Genomic DNA, 21,198 nt, shown 5'->3' on the forward strand with positions numbered 1-21,198 from the left:
TTGGTTACTTTCAGGGATAAGAAAGGAAGTGAAGAGGCATTATGCTTTGGGGATGGATGTATTGGGAAATACTTTGTCTTTAAACATCTCATCAGAGATCAGACAACATCAATAGAATGTTGGCATCCTGTAGGATATTTTGTATTTGAAAAGGACCCCTTTAGTGTAACTTCCCAAGTCAGCTTTTTTAGTTGGATTGGACTGGTGTTCTGTTTTCTAGTGCTTGTTTAAGTTCAGTGTCCAAAGTCCTTTGAAGATTGTTCTTTGAAATAAGGCTTTGGAGGAAAAGTTGACATAAATCAGTCAGATAGAGAAAGAGAAAGGGGAGAATAATGAGAGAATGTATGTTTATCTAGCAATCTCTAATTACTTAGTATTTTACTTGCATGTCTCATTCATCACAATAATCACCTGCGTCAGCGTGTCTTCATTTTACAAATAAGGAAACTGGCCTGACTTTTAACATAGTTGATAAGGGGAAGAGCTTGATTGTGAACCCAGCTCTAGGTAACTCTAAGCCTATGCAGGTCTTGCCCTTTTAGAGCAGTTTCTCAAATGAGAGAGAGAGGGGTCCCTGTATTTTTAGGAGATGGAAATTAGAAAGCTTTAGTAGAAACCAACTAAGAGTATCACTAATGGTCTTATCCTTCCCTTATAGCCTTCATCTTATGTATTAGAAATTTTTAAAGGAATCAAGTCAAGGTGAGTCCTAGTGTACAATTATAATTTTCAGCTTACAACATTTATTGAATGTTTATCTGAACATGAAATGAATAGAAATTATAATTGATGGTTCTTTTCCTTATAGGTTTAACTATGTCAAATTTTTTATGGAAAATAATTTATTATAACGTTCTTTTTGAAGTGCTAGAAGTAGGAGGCTCCTCCTAAAATATGAAGGGAGATGCTTTCAAAGACAAATGAAGAGTAGTAGTTTATGTTGTAGGTAATGAAATATATAATTCAATCAGAAGTACCAACTGTTAACATATTTTGTTGTATATTTTCTTTAGCTTATTTTCTGTGTACATATACAGCTGGAATCATACTATATCCAATTTTGTATCCTGTTTTTTGCCATATTTCCAGAACATTTTCTCATGTTATTAATATTCTTCAAAAACATACATTGAATTAATTCAAAATATTCCATTGTATGAATGGTTACTATTGGATGTTGCATTTGTTTCTCATTTTTTGCTATTATCAATAATGAATACCTTTAGTATTTCAGTGAACACTTTTACACATTAATCTTTGTCATTGTTATTATTTTTCTTAAGAGTCCTAGCAGCCTAATAACTAATGAATGGGTATGAGCTTTTTAAAGGTTTATATTGCAATTTACTGTCCAGAGTGCTGATTTTTATCAAGACTTTAAAAATTCTTTGCCAGTTTGAGAGGCAAAAGGTGGTATTGTATTATTTTTATGCCTTTTAATTAATGAAGCTAAAATTTCAGCATATTTGACTATTCATATTTTTTCTTGTGAATTTTTAGTTACTATCCTTTCTTTGTATTCTTTAGTAGTTTCTCTTACTGGTTTTTAAGAATTCTTTATGTGCTTTGTCATATATTTTTAGAATAATGTTATTTGTGATTTACCTTTTTATTTACGAATTTGACCTACTGAAGGTTATCATTTGTATAACAAATCAAAATAGCTACATATATCCCTTACAAGAAGTAAACAGGACCTATCTGAGGATAATGATCAAACTTCACTAGAGAAATGTAAAAGAAATTTGGTTAATGGAACTACACAATACATTCCAAGATGGAAACAGTTCCATGTTTGAGAGATTTCATTTTTCTTGAGCTAATGAATAGGTTTGTGATCCCAATTGAAATCTTCTTGAGATTTCTTTTTTATTTTTTTGTGTTTTTTTGAGGGGATTGGGTAGGGGCGGCTGGCCAGTATGGGGATCGAAACCCTTGACCAAATGCCTTACAAGGTGGCGCTCTAACCAACTGAGCTAACTGTCCAGCCCCTCTTGAGATTTCTAATTGGAATTGATGAAATGATACTAGAGCTAGTTCTAGAGGGAGCTATTCTCCTAGATTAACAAGCTATAAAATTAACAAAATTAAAATAGGGCAGGATGGGTATCAGAATCAATCAATCCTCACAATAGACTTAAAAGCCCTGAAACATTGTATCATATATAAGGATTTAATCTGTGGTAAAAAGAATTATCATACAAAGATGGAATATTCAACAAAAGGCTTTTGAGAAACTGTTTATCTGGAGGAAAAAAGTCAGATTCTTCCACCATGCCATGAACTAAAATTCATTCCAAATAGATTAAAATATTAAATATAGAAAACAAAACATTGAAAAGAGAGAATCATCTAGTATATAGATGAATATTTAACTACAAATGGGCAAGATTTAGTCAAGTGTTAAAGAGTAGAAAAAATAGTAAAGGAAAAGATTTAAAAGTTGACCATGTTAAGGAATGTGAAATTTTTAATATTTATTTCTTCTTCAGTGAGCTGGAAGAATCTCTCCTTGTGCTGCCTTTCTCTTATGTCCCAGACATTCTCAAGCTGTTTAATGAATTCATCCAGCTGGGCTCTGATGTTGAACTTCTATGTAGGTGCCTCTTCTTTCTCCTCAGGTAATGTTCTTTTCCAAAGAATACCATGTCTATTCAACAAAACTGCTCCAGTAGTACCCTACCTGATGCTGCAAACTCTTTGGGATTAAGAAATCTTATGTTTCAATTTCACACTGTTACCGAATTTCTGTGCTGTCTGATATAAAGTATCTCTTATGCTTTGGAACTAGTCTTGCCTTTATAACAAGGATAGTGATGACCTGCCTCTTTGAGTAATATGTAATGGTAATACTTTGCTCAAAAGTGCTTAATCAGTCATAGGCCTCCAGATTACAGTACTAAGATAATAGTAGCTCTGATTCTAGTCGGCGTGCTGAAAGGCAGTTGTTGAATGGCCAATTTGCCTCTTTTGCTGTTTTTTTGGTTGGTTTTTTTTTTTTTTTTTTGTCCTCATAACATTTTAAGGAATAGTCAGTTTATTTCTCCACGTCTCTACAGGTGAAAATGAAAATGTAGGGACATAGAGAGAAACTAAGGAACATAAAGGTAATATGTTTATTAGGCTGTGTTCTTAAATATGAACAATTCTTTGTCAGTATGTAATTAAGAAGATTGTACGGGGGTCTTCGAAAAGTTCATGGAAAGATTTGTTTTTAATCTTTTAATTCTATTTTTCCACAAACTTTTTGAAGTACCCTTGAATTTGCAAAGACTTCAGAATATTTTCTTCTCATCTCCCACTCTCTGACCTTCACTCTTAAGCTGTTACAGCAGAGCACAGGAATAGAGAAAAATGGAACATTCCTTAAAATACTGTTATGAAGACAAAAACTGCTCAGCCAATACCAGATAGTTAAACAGGTATACGTATTTAGTGAATTGATGAAATAGTTATTTGGTGAATTGGACTATTTTCATGATTCTGAAGCCCACATTCATTATATTCTTTCAGAATAGTAGCAAGAGAAGAACAATGATATATTATTTTGTTGACATATTTATAATTTGGGGCAAGTTGTGAGAACATATTCATATGCGACAGTATTACTGATAATTAGATATTTTTTTAATTGTCATCAAATTGAACAGAATAGTGGTGAAAGAAACTTCTTTAGCTTTTTTTGCTAAAAGCATTTCTATACTCCCATGATATGGTGAAACGAATCTATATCTTTTGTTGTTGTGGCTTTGATATTGTATCTATTTGCTGTTTCTAGAAGGGATAAGTAGGGCCACAACCTCTCTTTGTAACATTGCTCTGTTCTGTTTTTCAATTAGGATTCACTTTGGACAGATCACTAGCAACCAAATGCTTGTGCCAGTGATAGAAAAATTAAAGGAAACAACTATTTCAAAAGTCAGTCAAGTCCGGGTAAGTCTCTTTTTATGGAGATATGATAACAAGACAAGATCTCAGTGTGTATGTGACTTAGGAATACCATAGTATTCTGTGCTTTGTCTTTAGCAATACCAACCAGACATACATGGGTACTTAAAAAAGTTCATGGAAAAATAGAATTAAAAGATAAAACAAATCATTCCTTGAATTTTTGAAGTGCCTTAGGAATACCATAGTATTCTGTGCTTTGTCTTTAGCAATACCGACCAGACATATATGGGTACTTAAAAAAGTTCATGGAAAAATAGAATTAAAAGATAATACAAATCATTCCTTGAATTTTTGAAGTGCCCTTGTAAAACTGTATTTGAGATAAAGTTTTTGCTGGAACTGGTAGGAACAGAAAAAAAACAAACAAGAAAAATCCTTAGTGAGGGAAGGATGAGTAACAACTGAAGCTTTGGTTCCCCTGACTCACCTATGCCACTATATTGCACCGAAGTGGGGAAAATTTGTTTAATCTTGATTGTCTTCCTCTCCAGGATGTTATCGGCTTCAATATGGCAGGTCTTGACTATCTCAAGAGGGAATGTGAGGCAAAAAGTGAAGTTATGTTTTTTGCTGATGCTACTAGCCACTTGGAAGAGAAGAAGAGGAAAAGGAAAAAGAAGGAAAAGCTAATTTTAACATTGACTTAAAACTGAAAAGTAGTGCCTTTTTCTACTTTTTTCTTAAAAGGACTTCGAAACGAAGCAACGGCAGAGTTAGCATAATCTTAAAAATACCAAATAATAAGATCATGTTGCAGATGATCTCAGGATGTGGTTCCCAGCTTTTCCTGAGGGAATTTCAACATGGGACTATGGGCTGGCTCCATTTCTTGGACTTAAAAGCATGATCAGGTTTAAAATCTTTCTGTGCTCTAAAAGGTCAAGTCCTGCAGGAGTTTTTCCCATTATGTTCTAGCAGGGAGCAAAGCATTGTTTAAATTAGGTATTTTTCTGGAGTTGAAATTAAAATTTCAAAATTTTTTATATTTTTATGGGCAGATGATTTGTTGTTTGATTTGTTACTTCTATATATTAGGTTTTATCTCCTGATGAGACAATCAGGTGCGTAATTGATGGCCCTCTGCCCACAAATGCTGTGTCATGGACCTGAAAAGGACCATAAAAATGATGTACAACAGCCACCTTAAACTTAACTGCTTGCTGGTTGTTTTATCTGTATATAGGAAGATCCTAATTGCTAACTGTTTATACTTTTAAAAATAAAATAGTTTCTAATTATGGCTGATCAGTACGGGGATCTGAACCTGTGACCTTGGTATTATGAGGCTGCACTTTAACCAACTGAGCTACCCAGCCAGCCCCTTAAATAGTTTCTAATTATGGAGTAGTCAAGCTAAGGTGCCTTGCTGGACTTCTGAGTAATTAATATACTATGTATGTGTGTAAATATAGTTATATATATGTCTACATGGTAGGGACATGGAGAAGGGAATGTTATAGGAAAAGAGATTGATATAGATAGCTCTGGGCCTGGGCTTTTCTTTGTGGGCAGTTTTTAAATTAGTAATTCAAACTCCTTGTTACAGGTTTATTCAGAGACAGTTTTGGTTTTTATCTTTCTGTGAGTTTGTACATTTCATCTAAGTTACTGTGTTGTGGTGCTACCATTTTCTTCCCAGGCTCAGAACTGCATTCTTGTGGCTTGGTGATTTGTGTCTCAAACCCCGATTCTGTTAATGTTCCTAAGCATAATGCAATCGACTGAAGTGAGGTGTGGAATACAGTGGTTTTATTTGTTGGGCAGAATAAAAATAGTGAATTTTGGCATAGAATGCCTGATCGCTTAACTATGAAAAGGCAAGAATATAGACAGTTATGATGCATTCTAGGTACTTTACAAGGAGACAGTCTTTTGTTTAGGCAGCTATTCCTGCCACCAGGAAGAGAAGTTAGTTAATTTTTGAAAACTGTCTTAATTCTTTATGAGAGCAGAGGCTGAACGAGAGCAGAGGCTGAATTTATATTCTGTTTGTGCTTCTTAGAATTGTTGGTCAAAACATAAAGAAATTGCAGCATTACCATTAACATTTTTGATGGTTTCCAAACCAAAACAAGTTCCAGGAGGGCACTCTAGATGTATTTATCATTAGCAATTGGTCTTATGTCAAAAAGTGCTGTTTTCCCATAGCTTTGTCACCATTTACAATTGATCAGCCTGACCGTACTAGAGAATGTAAAGGTGTTTCTAAGTGTTAAATTAATCAGAGAGAAGGGGAACTTGTGATAAAGTGATATGTACAATCAGTAGCTGAGTTATAACATTTGCTTAAAATACTTGAAACTCCTTAACCTTAGAGGTCAGCAGGTGTATTAAAAAGTGAATTTTAAACCAAGCAGATTTCTAGTCATTAAGTCAGCATTTATTGGCTTAGTCAGTCATTGGCTATATATAGTTCATAATAAAGAAACCATTTAATGAATAATATCTCTTGCAAATGATGCAGTAAGTTACCTGTAGAAAGCCTGTAATGCCATAAAGAAAAGCCTTATGAATGGTTTATTAGAAGTATAACACCTAAGCTTGTTTTTAAAAAACCACCATACATTTAGAGAAGAATGCTTAACAATTTTTGAGATTCCCTGGCTGGAAGTTAGGTGCTCTATGTGGGTGGTATTAAATTGTTTCTCAGTGACAAGTGTCATAAGTCGTTATCTCATCCCAAAGAAATCTAGCAAATCTCTAGCAGAGAATCTAGGACACTGCCCAAGAAAATGGGTATCTGTCCCTAGGCACAAGACTATATCTAGGGTCCTACTCATCCATCCATTATAATCGATGAGCCTGCTCAACGTAGCCTTTTCAGGCCAGACGACCCATAGAAGAGAGAGGGAGGTTGTATATAGGGGCTTAGGAAAAAGCCACCTGGGCTACATACACTATCCACGATCTGCCGCCTTTCCTCACAATTTAAAATCCTAAGTTTGAGATGGGACTAAGATTCTTAAGGGTAAAATCACCATACATTCCTAGTCATTTCACTCTTTGTAAGGTTTTTTGGGATACAAGCAGCCATGATGTGTTTTTAGAACAGCACACACGATGTAACCATCACTGGGCCCAGCCCTTTCATAGGGCCTGGCAGTAGTTCCCCTTGTGTAATCAATCCCTTCCTCTTGCGTGTGGGTTGGCCTAGTGACTGGCTTCTAATGAATAGAATACAACAGATGTATTAGATATCTCTTCCAAAATTAGGTTATAAAACACTGAATTCTGCCTTGCTTACACACTCAGGCTCTTGCTTGCTTGCTTGATCTGATGAACCAAGCTGTTGTGTTGTTAGATGCCCTAGAGAGAGGCTTACATGGCAAGGAAGTGAGAGTGGTCTCCAGACAATAGCCAGTGAGGAACTGAGGTCCTCAGTCTAACAGCCTGCAAGGAACTGAATCCTGCCAAGAAGTAAGCTTGAAAGCAGATTCATCCCCATTTGAGCCATAGGACTCAACTAAGCTGTGCCTGAATTCCTGACCCATACATAGAAACCGTGAGATCATAAGTGTTTGTTGTTTTAAGTCACTAAGTTCTGAGGTTGTTTAACCTAGTTGCTGATTCCCCATCCATAGAAGGGGTATAATAGTGCCTACCCTCCTAGAGTTATTGTTACGTACTTAAACACAAAATGTTACTATGGTAACTGCATGTTTTTAATCTTGTTAACTCTGTGATAATATGCACAAAGAGGCTGAATGACAATGTTACTTCAGACATTTCTATTAGGTAGATTCATGAAATTAGTTTTGATAGATTGGTACAAATCTTTATTTCATAGTTTTCAGAATTGTCCAGCTACAGATGCAGACTTCACCATTAATCAGTTTGGGATAACTTCTAAAAGTCATAGACTAAAACTGAAATAAACCATGCTTGAATTCAGTGGTTCCCAAAGTATAGTCCAAGACTGCAGTTTTAAAATATGTACTAGGTTGAACAGTGTCTGAAAATTCACGTCTACCTGGATGCTGTGTATGTGACCTTGTTTGGAAATAGGGTCTTTACAAGTGTAATTAAGTAATTACATTTAAAATGTAATTAATGTTAAGATGAAGTCATACTAGATTAGGGAGAGTGGGCCCTTAAATCCAGTGACTGGTGTTCTTACATGAATGTCATGTGAAGACATGCAAGGATGGAGGCCATGTGACTTCAGGAAGAGATTGGGATTGGAGTGGCACAGCTACAAGCCAACGAATACCAAGGATTGCAGGCTACCACCAGAAGCTAGGAGAGGCACAGAACAGATTCCTTCAGAGAATCCAGAAGGAACCAACTATGCCAACACCTTGGTTGCAGACCTCTGGCCTCCTGAACTGCAAGAGGATAAACATGTTTTAAACTACTCTGTGGTAATTTGTTATGGCAGCTCCAGGAACCTAATACAAATTTTGGTATATGAAAGTGGAGTGCTGCTATCATAAATGCCTAAAAATGTGGAAGTGTCATTTGAGTTGGTTAATGGGTAGAGGCTAGAAGAATTTTGAACTTCATGATAAGAAAAAGAAAAAGAAAAAAAGTCTAGACTGCCTTGAAGAAACTTGGTAGAAATACAGATGTTAAAGGCAGTGCTGGTGAGGGCTAAGAAGCAAGTGATGAGGACAGTAGCGAAAGCTTCTGTTATCTCAGAGAATTCATGTATTGTCATGAACAGAATGTTGGTAGAAGTATGAACATTAAAGGTGCTTTTGGTGAGGCCTCAGAACAAGTGAGGAACATGTTGTTGGACATGGGGGGAAGGTTTCCCACTGGGGGGAAGGTGATCCTTGTTATAAAGTGGCAGAAAACTTGGCCAAATTCAGTGTTCTCCTCTTGGGTGGAAAGTAGAACTTTTAAACAATGAACTTGAATATTTAGCTGAAATTTCCAAGCAAAATATGGAAGGTATGGCCTGGTTCCTTGCCTTGCTGCTTATGGTAAAATACAAGAAGAAAAAGGAAGAAACTATTAAGCACAAAGGAACCAGAATATGATTATTTGGAAAGTTTACAACCTATTCATATTCATATTGTAAAAGATGCTAAGGCATGCTCTGGAGAAATCACCACGCATGTGTCTGGAAAACCTGTTGGAGTGATTATGCAGGTGATCAAGGATCCAATCAACCATCTCAGCAGAAGCCAAGAATAGAGACTAGGTATAGAGGGTATTCAAAAAGGGTCTCTGGATAACCCTGTTGTCTAATGGTGTGGTTCCCCTTGACTTTGACAGATGACTGGCAGGTCTTTGACTGAAAGCTTGGACTGAAACAGGACAAAATGAAGGAAAGCTGTCAGACTTATGGAATTCTATAAGCAGGAAATGGGCTATTTAGGGGGTAGAACTGCTGATGAGAGCAGAAGCTGAGGGCTGAGAGGACAGAGCCGATGAAGCCTCTGAGGGCCTAGAGGCTGGGGTTGGTGGAGCCTCCCAGATCACAGAAGGCAGATGGAGCCAGGAGCCACAGATGTTTATTCTAAGTTCTTGAAACCTAATGGAATTTTCCTTGCTGTGTTGCAAACTTGCTTTAGACCAGTGATGGCTTTATTCCTTTCATTTTTTCCCTTTGGGAATGGGAATATCTATCCTGTACTTGTTTCACCATTTTATTTTGGAAGCTGACAAATTGTCTTCTAGTTTCATAGATCCATAGATGGAGAAGAGGCCAGAACGAATCATACCGAGAGTCTCATCCATGCCTGATTTAGGTGATTTAGATTATGAGATTTGAAACTTTTTGAGTTAATGTTGTTTAGATGAAATTTTGGATTTAGAATAATGCTGGTTAAGACTTTTGGGGATGTTGGGATGGGGGAATGTATTTTGCATGTGAGAAAAACATGAATTTTGAGGGAACAGAAGGCAGACTACTAGGTTTGTCCCTATAAAATTTATGTCTGATGGAACCTATGAATGTGACCTTGTTTGTAAATAGGGTTTACAATATAATCACATGAAGATGAGGTCACTCAGGACTGGGGTAGCACTAAATCCAATGAGTGAATCTTTATAAAGAGAGAGACACACACACACAGAAATACATAGGGAAGAATGCCATGTGAAGACAGAGATTGGAGTGATGCAGCAATAAGTCAAGGAATGACAAAGATTGCTGGCAACCAACCACCAGAAGTTAGGAGACAGGCATAGGATAAATTATTCCTCAGAGCCTCCAGAAGTAATCAACCCCACTGACACCTTGATTTTGGATCTCTGGCCTCCTGAACTGAAATCCAACAGAATAAATATCTGTTGTTTTAAGCCACCTGGTTTGTGGTATTTTGTTATGACAGCCCTAGCAAACTAATACAAGATGTTATTTGCCTTTTTTTTTCATGCTGTCATAGGCATAGGGTAGAATTTCCAGAGGCTATGTGATGTGTGATATGGTAAAAGACGGAACACAGAGCAGATGTGAGAATCCACCTATATTCTAGTAAGCCAGACACTAAAAAGAGTTACAAAAATGTAAAACAATGATACTATTATTAAATTTTTGTTTTAGAAGATAGTTATTTTTTATTACAAATGTTGTTTATGTTAATATACTGGGTTTATTATTATTTTTAAACAAATTAAAATTTTTTCCTAGTTTTAATTCTAGTTTGGTAAATATTGATAGATATCACCCACATAAACTAAAGCTTTTTGGGATCCTCAATAATTATTAAGTATATAAAAGGAGTACTGAGTCTAAAAAGTTTGAAAACCACTGGCTTAATTGTAAATTTTTAAGTTCTAAGGAGATGCCTTGGAGTTTGTGTTTGTGCAGTGTGGAATATACTATAAAGCATATGTACTTCACAGGGCCTGGTTTTCCAAAGCCTTGCAGTTTCAAATATTGACCTTGCAAGGACAGGAAATTTTCCTCAGGCTATAAGTCTCTGTTGCAAGATAAGAATTGTGGCACAGCAGGTTGCTGGCTCAAAGACAGACTAGTTACTGATTGTTATGTAAAGATTCTGAGAAACTGCTAGAGGGAGAAGGAATGTTTGTTAAGATCAAAGCTTTTGTTGATAGCCTACTGGAATGTCATCTGGCTTGTTTCACTGAAAGTTACCAGCCTGTACTGTTAAACTATAACCCCACCTATGTCTCTTCCTGTAACTTCCTGGTCTAGAGAATAAATGCAGGAAGAGAACCCCAATTCAGCGTTAATTTCCCAAATGGAAGGGTTGGCTCTCACTCCATTCCCAGGGAAGTTAACCACTTTGGGGCTTCTCACTGCTTGGAAGAGATGGGCTTTGAGTAATCATTTGCGTCTCCGTCACCCAGGGGAAGAGGGGTGACAAATCCGTGGGGGGCAAAGCAACACAAAGCAACAGTGCTACTGCTTTTTGGAGAGTAATCAACTTTTATCTGCACAATGAAGACAGTGCTTAAAAGAATGAACTTTAGAATCACATTGAAGTAAGTTAGATTTTTCACTTCTTCCACTTAAGATTATCTGAGCCTCTGTTTTTCTTATTTGTAAAGTGGAAAAAATAATATCTGTCTTATAGGAAGCATGAGAATTAGTAGATTCAGTAATATAGATATAAAGGGGTAACTATTAAAATTATTTGAAACAAATATTTTCATTCAATCAGGCTAAGTGGCTTATGGTTTCTAGCTGTAAGAAGAGGGGAACAAACCCGAAGTCTAAGGCCTCAAATTTGAATGGTTGACAATGAAATTCCCATCTCTTACTTACTGGACCTAATGTGGAGAAACTTGATGAGACATGAAGACTCCAAGTGCAGAGGAAGAAATTGTGGAAGTCCTCTGGACCATGGGATTTTCTTTTCCCTGGGGAAAATCTTTTGGTCGCTTATCATAATTGCTGCTTGTTAAAACTGGTAAAATACTCGTTAAGGACTATGATTTCCATGACTAAATGATTTGTATATACAAACCCAAGTAACATTTTAGAATCATAGAATCTCTTCTGTAGCAACATTAGCTCAGTTTTAGGTACTCTTCTGCGTAATGCAAATTCTGCATGCTTAGGTTTAGGGGTTAAATGATAGATATCAATGTCTTACAATGTCTTCTGTTCTCCCTAGTATACAGTTATTTCTCTCCTAACTGTGACTGGCCTTTCTATAAGGAGCCATAACTACAATCAGGCCCCAAACCACATCAGCATCCAGACTTCATGCTTTTTTTCCTGGTGGGAGAGGGATAGACCTGGGGAAATGAGCTATGAACCATCATTGTTGACATGGAAGTAGATAAAAGATCTAATAAATTTTTTAGATCTGTACCTAACTGACAGGTGGTCTCTATAAGCAAGGAAAAAGAAAATGATTCATGCAAAATGATTTCATTGCTGTGGTCAGCAACAGCAGTTCAGGTACTCTGGATCAGCATCTAATAACCTGTGTGAAGAGGGTGCGGGGACTTCATAAGATTCCTAGAGTGGGGGAATACTGGTTCTTTGTTAGTTTTCTTCTATCACAGTGGAAGAACCCTGCCATCATTACTTATAAAATGAAAAGAAAAAATCACATTCCCTGTGAGGTTTATCCTATTTTAAATTTTAATACTCCTTAACACTCCCTATATTCCTTTCCTATTTTATATTTTTCTCCATTGTACTTATCACCGTCATAGTCCATATTCTACTTATTTTGTGTATTGCCTGTCCTCTCTCTGAAATGTAAGCTACATCATTGCTGTATACCTAGTCTCTAGAACAGTGCCTGGCACATTAAGAGGCACTTATTATCTTTGAAAGAATAAAGGAACAAATGAATTCAACTTCATTTCTATTGAAATCAAGACTACCTGACACACGTTCCCCTAATTTCTTCACCTCAGAATGTCTGAATCCTCGGCCATCTTCATCCTCTCCCTTGTCAAGACTAACCCTTCAGCCCTGTCCTTGGTTATTCTCCTGCCCTTTTTTGGATATTGCAGTTTCAATTACTTCTACTCATTTTTATTTTTAAAATTTTTCTCTTCTGACCAATTCTCTTCAGCCTGCACACATACTCAGATCTACCCTAAACTGAAAATCCCTCCTTTACTCTTGCATCCTTGAGATGTCGCATTTTCTTGCTCTTTCCTTTAATACATTTTCTTGAAAGAGTATCCATATCTGATGTTTCCTCTTAACACCCATTCTTTATATTTTGCAATTTAGGTTTCATCCTCACAAAATCTAACAGTTTTATTTGATTCAGATTAAATCTGAATTCTCGTCAGCATCTCTATGGCATCTGTTAACTGTGTCCAACTTTTCCTTGAAATTCTTTCTGTGGCTTCTGAGATATTTCATGATTTTCTAATGCTGGTTTTGTCTCTATTATTTCTTCCTCCTGCTGCTCTTTAAAATGCTCATTTCCCATAACTTCAACCATTACTTCTGTATAGAGAACTTTTCAAATTATATCTTCAGCTCTGGCTTCTCAACTGAGATCCAGTCCTCCTGCATATCCAAGATTCATTGCCTGAGCACAAGACCTTGCTGTTGAACTCTTACATCCTCTCTTACTTCCTTCCATCAATGGGTTCCACCTCAGATTTTGCAGCCTCCCCCATCTTTCATCCATGTCCCTCTTTCATGTCTACATTTGCCACCCTATGGTTTTTCTTGTCCTTACACTTGGCCTATTGAAGTAGACTTCCAATAGTTCTTTTACATGTCCAGTTCTCCTTCCACATATCCTCAACAATAACATTAGGTTCATCTTTATAAAGATATGCTGATCAGATCACCCACTGTATCAGAAACCAATGGTTAACTGTTGCTTAAATAATAAACTCTACACCAAAGATTCAAGATCTTTCATAACTTGACTTCAACTCACTTTCCCACTATATTTGCTAATAATTCTTAAGCTCTCAGCCAAGTGAACTCCCAAACACCTGGAGCTTTCCTACCGCCATGTTTTTTTTTCACTCTTTGTACTTAAAATCCCCTTTCATCAAATTTTTTCTCATTATGTAAGACCCAGCTCAAATATCAAATAGATATATAACATTAGCAGTATGGGATTCATATCATTGCAAAAGTATAAAATAGTATAAGAACCAAGTGTGAAGACTTTATTTCCACTGCTAGATTACATAATGTCTTTTAAGATAGAGTCCGATTTTCCATTTTTGTACCTTGTAGGTAATAGGTACTTGATATCTGTATGATATCTGTATGCCTAGAGACACTGATATGAAGGAATGCATGTGTAATTCAGTGAATATCCAACCTTTATAATAAGAAAATATCTTCTATCCCTCAACAAGATTACAATTTTTTTTGATGACAGACTTGCTTTTTTATTACTCTGATTGTCTGCTATCTAATGGCCAATTACATTGACATTTATTCAACTTGCAGTTACTATACATGTATTATGTGTCAGGTATTTTTTAGATTTGGCTAGATGCTTTCAAAGACAAATGAAGACACAGTTTTTGTTCTAAGAAATTTATCTGTGATTTAAAAGATAGAATTAATGAAGATATGGAGATGCATTTTAACCTCTGTGTTTTCTTCATTCAGACATAATTTCGGCACTATATATGATTACTCAAACTGACTTTAAAGGATATTTGCTTCCACAGGTAAGAGCAGAACATCATGCTCAGTCATAATCTCAATATTGTGAGCAATGTGCACTGATCCCTTGGTGCCATCCTCTCCAACAGCCATGGCAAATAATTCCACCTTCAGTTCTGCCTGCAAACCAGCTGCCACCTATAAGACAGAATGTAGCTTTAGGATCAGGTATATCTGAGTCCAAATCCTGGTTTTAATACTAATTTGGGCAAGTTACTTAAACTCCCTAATCTTTAGTTTCTTCACTTATAAATTTGGCACTGAGAAACGGTAGCTGTTATAAGCATTTAGCAGAATTACTTTATAATTTAGTTAGGTAAATCCATTGAGTAAATGGGGCCAAGGAAAAATTGTTGAAGGTCAAACCAGGTGCTATTTAGGAGAAAGCATAAGGAAACTAAATGGCAGCAAATTGGAAGTGGCACTGAAGGCAAACTTCTGCAAAACCCATAATTGTGTTATTTCTTGAATGCCAGTAGTGAATTTCTATCTATTGACATCCTTGCTGTTAACCTAAGATAAATATATATTTAATCTTAAAATTAGTCTGAGAGCCTGGGTGAATCCCATAACTTCCCTGCCCTGCCCCTTAGTTTTTAGTATTCTTAATGCAGGATGTATAAAGTGACAAAAAGCCAGCAGAGGGAGACAAAATTAGTTTAAATGCCAAACTGCTTAGGTTTGAAAGCTACATGGAAGAGGTTTGTACCAAGAGAAAAGAAACCTGATATATAATGAAGAAGAAACACAGTGAAGCATGGGCTTTTTGCCTTGTTCCTTGAAAAGAACACTAGCCAGAAAAGAAAGAGCTGTTTATGTTTCTAAGCTGCCTCCCCAGGAGGTGGGTTAAAAAGCAGACTTGGGAACAGTTATGTGGAAAAAAATAAATCAGAAACTACCACATGGATAGCAATTAGATAAAATGGATTTTTTTTTCTTCAATATAGTTTTATAAATAATGGAATTGAAAAAGTTTCAATTTTTTCAACAATGTGCTTGTGAACCTATGCAAACTGGAGGGTATCCAACAGCTCTGTTTTTGAGAATCAGACCCTTAGTCCTCCCAAGCCCAGCAATCAGAGCAGGACTGGATAATGATAAAATTCACCATGAGGGGAGCTGGAGTACTGCCATCAGACAGGTTTACCCAGGCTTTGAGCATATTCATTTAGTGTTGGCAACTAACCAAACTGAACAGTGGTTAGATTTACATATGGAGAAGAATATAGATTATATTCTTTGCCAGAGCCAAAACCTACTGTCAAAAAAAAAAAAAAAAAAAAAAAAAAAAAACTTAAAAAACCTAACAGTACAGAGTGAGCTTCAAAGAATACATGCTGAGTTTTTAGTACCTATAAAGGTTGATCCAACAGTCATTTTGGCTTTTGGCATAATCCCTACTTTAAATTAAAATGAGATTTGATAACTTCCCAGAACAGTGGAAGAAGGGCTTGCTTTGATTTTTGTTTTTTGTTTTATGTTGTGAAGGTTCTGAAATCTTGACACAGTATGGTAATGCATTATATCAGAGAGTCACTCATAAATTAGTGGATTTAATCCCAAAATGTATTTCTGTTTGGAGCTTCACCCTGCATACTTCTGTTTTTTTTAATAGATCATAAGATAATAGAGCTAGAAGAGGGCTAAGAAATGATATGGTCTGAGGAAAACAAAGCTCAAAGCATCACTGAGCTGGTGGCATACTCATGACAAGAAGCCAATTAACTTAGCACTATACGAAACCAACCCTTCTTTTTTTTTTTTTTTTTGATCGGTAAGGGGATCGCAACCCTCTGCACGGTGTTGTCTGCACCACGCTCAGCCAGTGAGCGCACCGGCCACCCCTATGTAGGATCCGAACCCGTGGCCTCAGCGCTACCAGTGCGGCACTCTCCCGAGTGAGCCACGGGGCCAGCCCCCAAACCAACCCTTCTGTATGGGCATATAATAACTGTGGCTGCTGTAAGAGCTTCAGTCTCAGGGTGCACTGTGTGCTTGTCATGGGACTGGATACCCTTGCTAACTGCTCTCATGAGCTTACACATATTCCCATCTGTGAGGAATGGTTCATGCATCTACTGGACTTCCTTTTTCGTTCTGTCATTCAATTCCATATCTCTTGAATAACTCCTATGTGCCTGCCTTTGTAAGCTCCTTACGTGTGTCACTCACTTTTAACATCCTCTACACATTATCAGTGGTATACGGGAGAAACTCAAAGTTTGCTGAGTGAAAGCAAAGGGGTGCTATGCACTGATCAAGACTTACAAGTGTGATTTATTACAATTTGAGATAAACTTTTGTTTATATCATGCTCTATTTCTGAAATTATAATTTAAAACCAGAGTTTACAATTAAAGTACGTATTTTTTACTGAACATCCTATTTGGGGGTATGTATCAAATAAAGTTGAAACAGATTGACATTTTTAAATTTGTATTTTCTGAGATCTTTGGAGAAATAAGGTAACTGATGAATTTAATATATACTATTATACCTTAGTATGGTATTAAATAATATTCTCTGGCAAATACCAAGAGAGCAAACCGTATTTACACAAAATATAAAGAATGGAATATTATTTATTTTTCCAAAGGATTTTCCACTTTGCAGAAGAATTTAATGTTTAAAAAGTAGTTTTCATACAACTGTACATGAGTATACTATTGGGACAAGTGATGTGAGCTTCAGAAATGTTTCTATAGCTGAAAGTTTAACTCTGTTTACACACAGGATCTGTCTCATGGTTATTCACATAAAATGAGTGACATCAAGCCACATATTATACCAATACCAGGAATATTTTGCTTATGATACTGGAGAAATTAGACTTACATATGGTTTAAACTGAATGGGCAGAATGATTTAAAAGCCCACTTCACTAGAAATATGTACACATTCACATGTGCAAGCACAAACACACAACAGATAACACACAGGACTTACAGGCCCAGGTTTATAAGTCACTTTCAGTCCTGTGCTGGGTGGGGGCTGCTTCACCCTAAACCTACCAGGGAGAAAGATGGAAATAAATTTATGCCATAATGAAAAACATGAGCAAGGAATGAACTAGGATGTTATAAAATCAGGAAGGTGTTAATATTCGCTACACAGGAGCTCGGGTTCTATCCCATTAGAAAAACAACCTGAGTATTCAGTTGAGAGAAGAATCTAGGGCCACTTCACAATTGCCTTTCCAGCAATTTTCATCAGCATAAAACAGATTCCAACCTGAGTTAGTTTCAACCCTTTGTTACAGGTTTCTGATGAACAGCTTGGTTGGGCCTGGGTTTGGCTGGTGTGTGCATTTTGGCGTAGCTGCCAGCATGAACGCAAATGCTGGCAGCCAGATCATTAAGCTGAAGAATGAACGCTCTTTTGGAAATCAGTGGAGCGTGGGAGCCAGTCTAGCTATGTCTTGGTATGGGGTTTGCGTGTTTGGGGAGAAGAGAAACAGAAAGGGCTCAGAAAATGTTGAAGACCTTGAAAACCTCCATGCTCACACATGGTGCTTAATTCATCTCTTTCCCTTCCTGTGGTTTGCGGGTTCTGCCTGAAGGTTAAAGACCTGGAGTAAATTAAAATGCCAAGCAAAGCCAACCTCCACTCTGACCCCAACCTGCTTCTTCTACCAGCTGAATTTAACAAGCTGAGGAGTGAAATCTCTAAAACTAAAATTCTACCCCGGAGAGACAGGGTCTGCATGGATGAGCTTTATTAGTTTGAGGTTGACCCTCTTTCTCCCCACCCACATTGTTGGCAACAACCTAAAAAAACAACAATGTCTGATCTGGTGGCTTGAGTCCCTCATGAGGTTGTTTCCAGGGAAGGAAACATTATTCTTGAAGCTGGGGATTTGCTTCAACTAAAATGGGACAATGATCTTTCAAAGTGGATGCTCCTGTTGCTTTGCTCCATCTGATCTCCAGTCCTGAATCCAGGATCACAAATGTTCTTGAAGGATTTGCTACTTACACTGAGAATAACTCTGCAATTAAAATAAACATTTATTCTCTTTTTTATGAAAAAAAAAAAAAAAAAAACAGATTATGCTTAAGTTTAATTCAAAATTGAATAGAGGACATTTTGTAATTGGGAGTGGTCCTGGTATAGACATATGATGCATATATGGACTCAATGGGAAGGACTGAGATCCCACATAAAACTGTTAATAAAGGGAGGTACCTCTGTGTGGTGGAGCTCAGCTCTGAGGTCTAGCCTTGCTCTAGCCTCAGGACCTTAAAACAAGTCACTCAGTTTCTTCCTTTATAAGAGTCTCTAAGGTCTTTGCCTCAATTATGCAGAAATAATGTAATTAAAAGGACTTTTCAGATCGTAAATTATAAACAAATGTCAGCTGGTATTATAGTTGGCGGATTTGAGAAAAACACTTCCAAGTTGTGTGCATTAGTTACTGTAACGCATGTACAACCTCCTCTTCCTTTTTTGCTAGTGTAAATCAGGATTTGAGATGCTTCTAATGAAGTATGAAAAAATGACTAATGGGAGGGTAAGGACGTATCTTCCACATAGTTGGGACTTGGTAAGTACTTATTTATTGAAAATGAATGGATAATTAAAGGGTAAATTAGCGAGTAAATGACTGAATGAATAATGTGAAGATTCAAGATTGGAGGTGTAATTACAGTTCAGTTCAATAAACATTTACTGATGAAGGTAGTCAAAGACAAGTCACAGAGTAGCAGAAGGTAACCTGAGCAGTCGTTTGGTGCCTTGGCCTCACCTGCAGAAGTCCACTCCAACATTCTTGAGCTTTACAGTGGTTGCGTAGGTATGTCCTTCTTTAAGCACTCCAAAGTTCACTGAGGATGGGAGAAGATGGAACCCAAAAAGAGATGACTTTGCATTATTAATGGCAGCTGATGCAACAGAGGATGTGTTCACTTTTCCTCCAACAGAATCATGCACCTTTGTATTAGGAAAAATTAAGCAAATAAAATGGTTCCATTTTGAGTTCTCAAGATAAGAAAAAGTCCCTGTCACCAAAAGAAAATAAATGCTTGGCTGGGAGAAGAAATGAACAGGTACAGTCTCATGTAATCCTTACAACAGTCTTGTAAGAAAGTATTTTAGTCTCTGTTTTAAGGCTAAGGAAGCTTAAATTCAGAAAGCGGAAAAACATAATTTGCTCAAGTGGCAAAGTAAAGTTTCCAACTCAAGTTTGCCTATTCTGAAGTCTGTGCTCTTTCCTCTGTGCAGGTAGTTATCAAACGTCACTTCCATCAGAATCTCCTGGAGAACTTAAGACAAAAATTGCTGACTCCCTCCCCCAGAATTTCTCATTCTGTAGGTCTGGGGTGGCACCCTAGAATTTGCATGTCAAACAATTTCTCAGGTGTTGCCAGTGCTGTTTGTCAGGTAATCACACTCTGAGAACTGTTGCTCTAAACCTTATTGTTATTCCCCAGATCGGCAGCTCCGACATTACCTGGGAGTTTGTGAGACTCTCAGACCTCAACCCACACCTAGTGAGTCAGAATCTGCATTCTCACAAGATCACCAGGTAATTCATATGCACATTAAGGTTTGAGAAACACTCCTATCACATATCAGTTACACACATTACAATAAATTCTCTATGATGGTGATGAAGAGAAAAAATATAACTAATTATCAAAACTTGAGAGGTGGGTCCAAGGAAGTTTTCCTAACAGAGTTCGGTAGAATCTTAATCTCAGAGGCTTTGAGAAAGGAAGGAGCTTGTTTTCAAAAACAGAGAAACCACAATGGCTGAATTATGGTGTGTTTGAGGCAAGGTGAGAGGGGACAGAAAATGGGGCCATATCTTGTGCTCATGCTAAGTTGTTTGGATTCTATCCTGAGTCATGAGAAGGGTGGTCAGTGATCTCTTTGGCCAGTAGTGTGCTGGTAAACTGGCTCCAGTATGGCCGATTTCAAGCTATCAGTGGTTTACCTGGGTCAATAAATCCCTCTCATGAGCCCAGACAAGGGAGCTCCAGCAAAGCACTGCTTTAGTTTGTACATGTGCCTTAAAGGCCTTCACAGTGAGATGGCAGATACAGTAAATATCAGTACACACTGGCTGGTAAGTGATAACTTCAACAATCAGAATTACATAAGATGCTGCTTGGCTCTGGGAAACATGTCCCCATGTCTCTTGTACCTTTGTGAGAGGTTGAGACTCCGGCTTGGAACTCAGCAAATAATAAGGCAACTTCACTTTTTCTTTTCTTGCTTGTCCTGCAACATCCTGCAGCAATGACTGGGTTGGAATTTTCATGGGCACAAAAGATTCTGGTTCTGTTAGAGAGAAAGCTTAAATTGTTCCACATAGACACTTTACTCAAAGACATTTGAGGTAATACCAGAATACATAAGCACACAAACCAACTCGGAAACTTTCTTTGCTTTTTAAAGAGTTTATTTAAAGGAACAAAGTCTTCTATTCTTCTTTTATATGTTTACATTTTACAAAGCGATTTTACATACATCACTTCATATTGGTCCTTATAACCACCCCACGAGATGGACAGATGCTATTAGCATCACTTTTCTTTACTAAATGAGAAAAATAAGATTCTAAGAAGTCAAGTGGCTGCCTATGATGAACGGAACTTATACCTACATTTTCAGAGTTCTTTCCACTGGATCAACAAGGTATAAGACAATAAACATTGACTCTGAAAGATTTCTTAAAGGCTGGCTGGTTAGTTCAGTTAGTGAGAGCATGGTCC

The 21,198-nt window shown here is 37.0% G+C and overlaps 2 protein-coding genes across 2 annotated transcripts in view; one reads left to right on the forward strand and one right to left on the reverse strand.

The window, feature by feature from the left end:
* WDR3 (WD repeat domain 3) overlaps positions 1-10,485 on the forward strand; it is a 35,571-nt gene extending 25,086 nt beyond the window's left edge. The window contains exons 24-27 of the mRNA XM_063105076.1: positions 659-702; positions 2,493-2,621; positions 3,840-3,933; positions 4,443-10,485. Coding sequence (XP_062961146.1) covers positions 659-702; positions 2,493-2,621; positions 3,840-3,933; positions 4,443-4,598 — 423 coding nt within the window. The 3' untranslated portion in view covers positions 4,599-10,485. The remainder of the gene's footprint in view (positions 1-658; positions 703-2,492; positions 2,622-3,839; positions 3,934-4,442) is intronic.
* A 1,152-nt stretch (positions 10,486-11,637) lies between these two features.
* SPAG17 (sperm associated antigen 17) overlaps positions 11,638-21,198 on the reverse strand; it is a 233,527-nt gene continuing 223,966 nt past the window's right edge. The window contains exons 44-48 of the mRNA XM_063106597.1: positions 20,628-20,764; positions 19,227-19,411; positions 17,429-17,489; positions 14,476-14,620; positions 11,638-11,777 (exon numbers count right to left, since the gene is read on the reverse strand). Of these exons, the coding sequence (XP_062962667.1) occupies positions 11,638-11,777; positions 14,476-14,620; positions 17,429-17,489; positions 19,227-19,411; positions 20,628-20,764 (668 nt within the window). The remainder of the gene's footprint in view (positions 11,778-14,475; positions 14,621-17,428; positions 17,490-19,226; positions 19,412-20,627; positions 20,765-21,198) is intronic.

The sequence above is a fragment of the Cynocephalus volans genome, chromosome 8, assembly GCF_027409185.1.
Source record: "Cynocephalus volans isolate mCynVol1 chromosome 8, mCynVol1.pri, whole genome shotgun sequence".
NCBI lineage: Eukaryota > Metazoa > Chordata > Mammalia > Dermoptera > Cynocephalidae > Cynocephalus > Cynocephalus volans.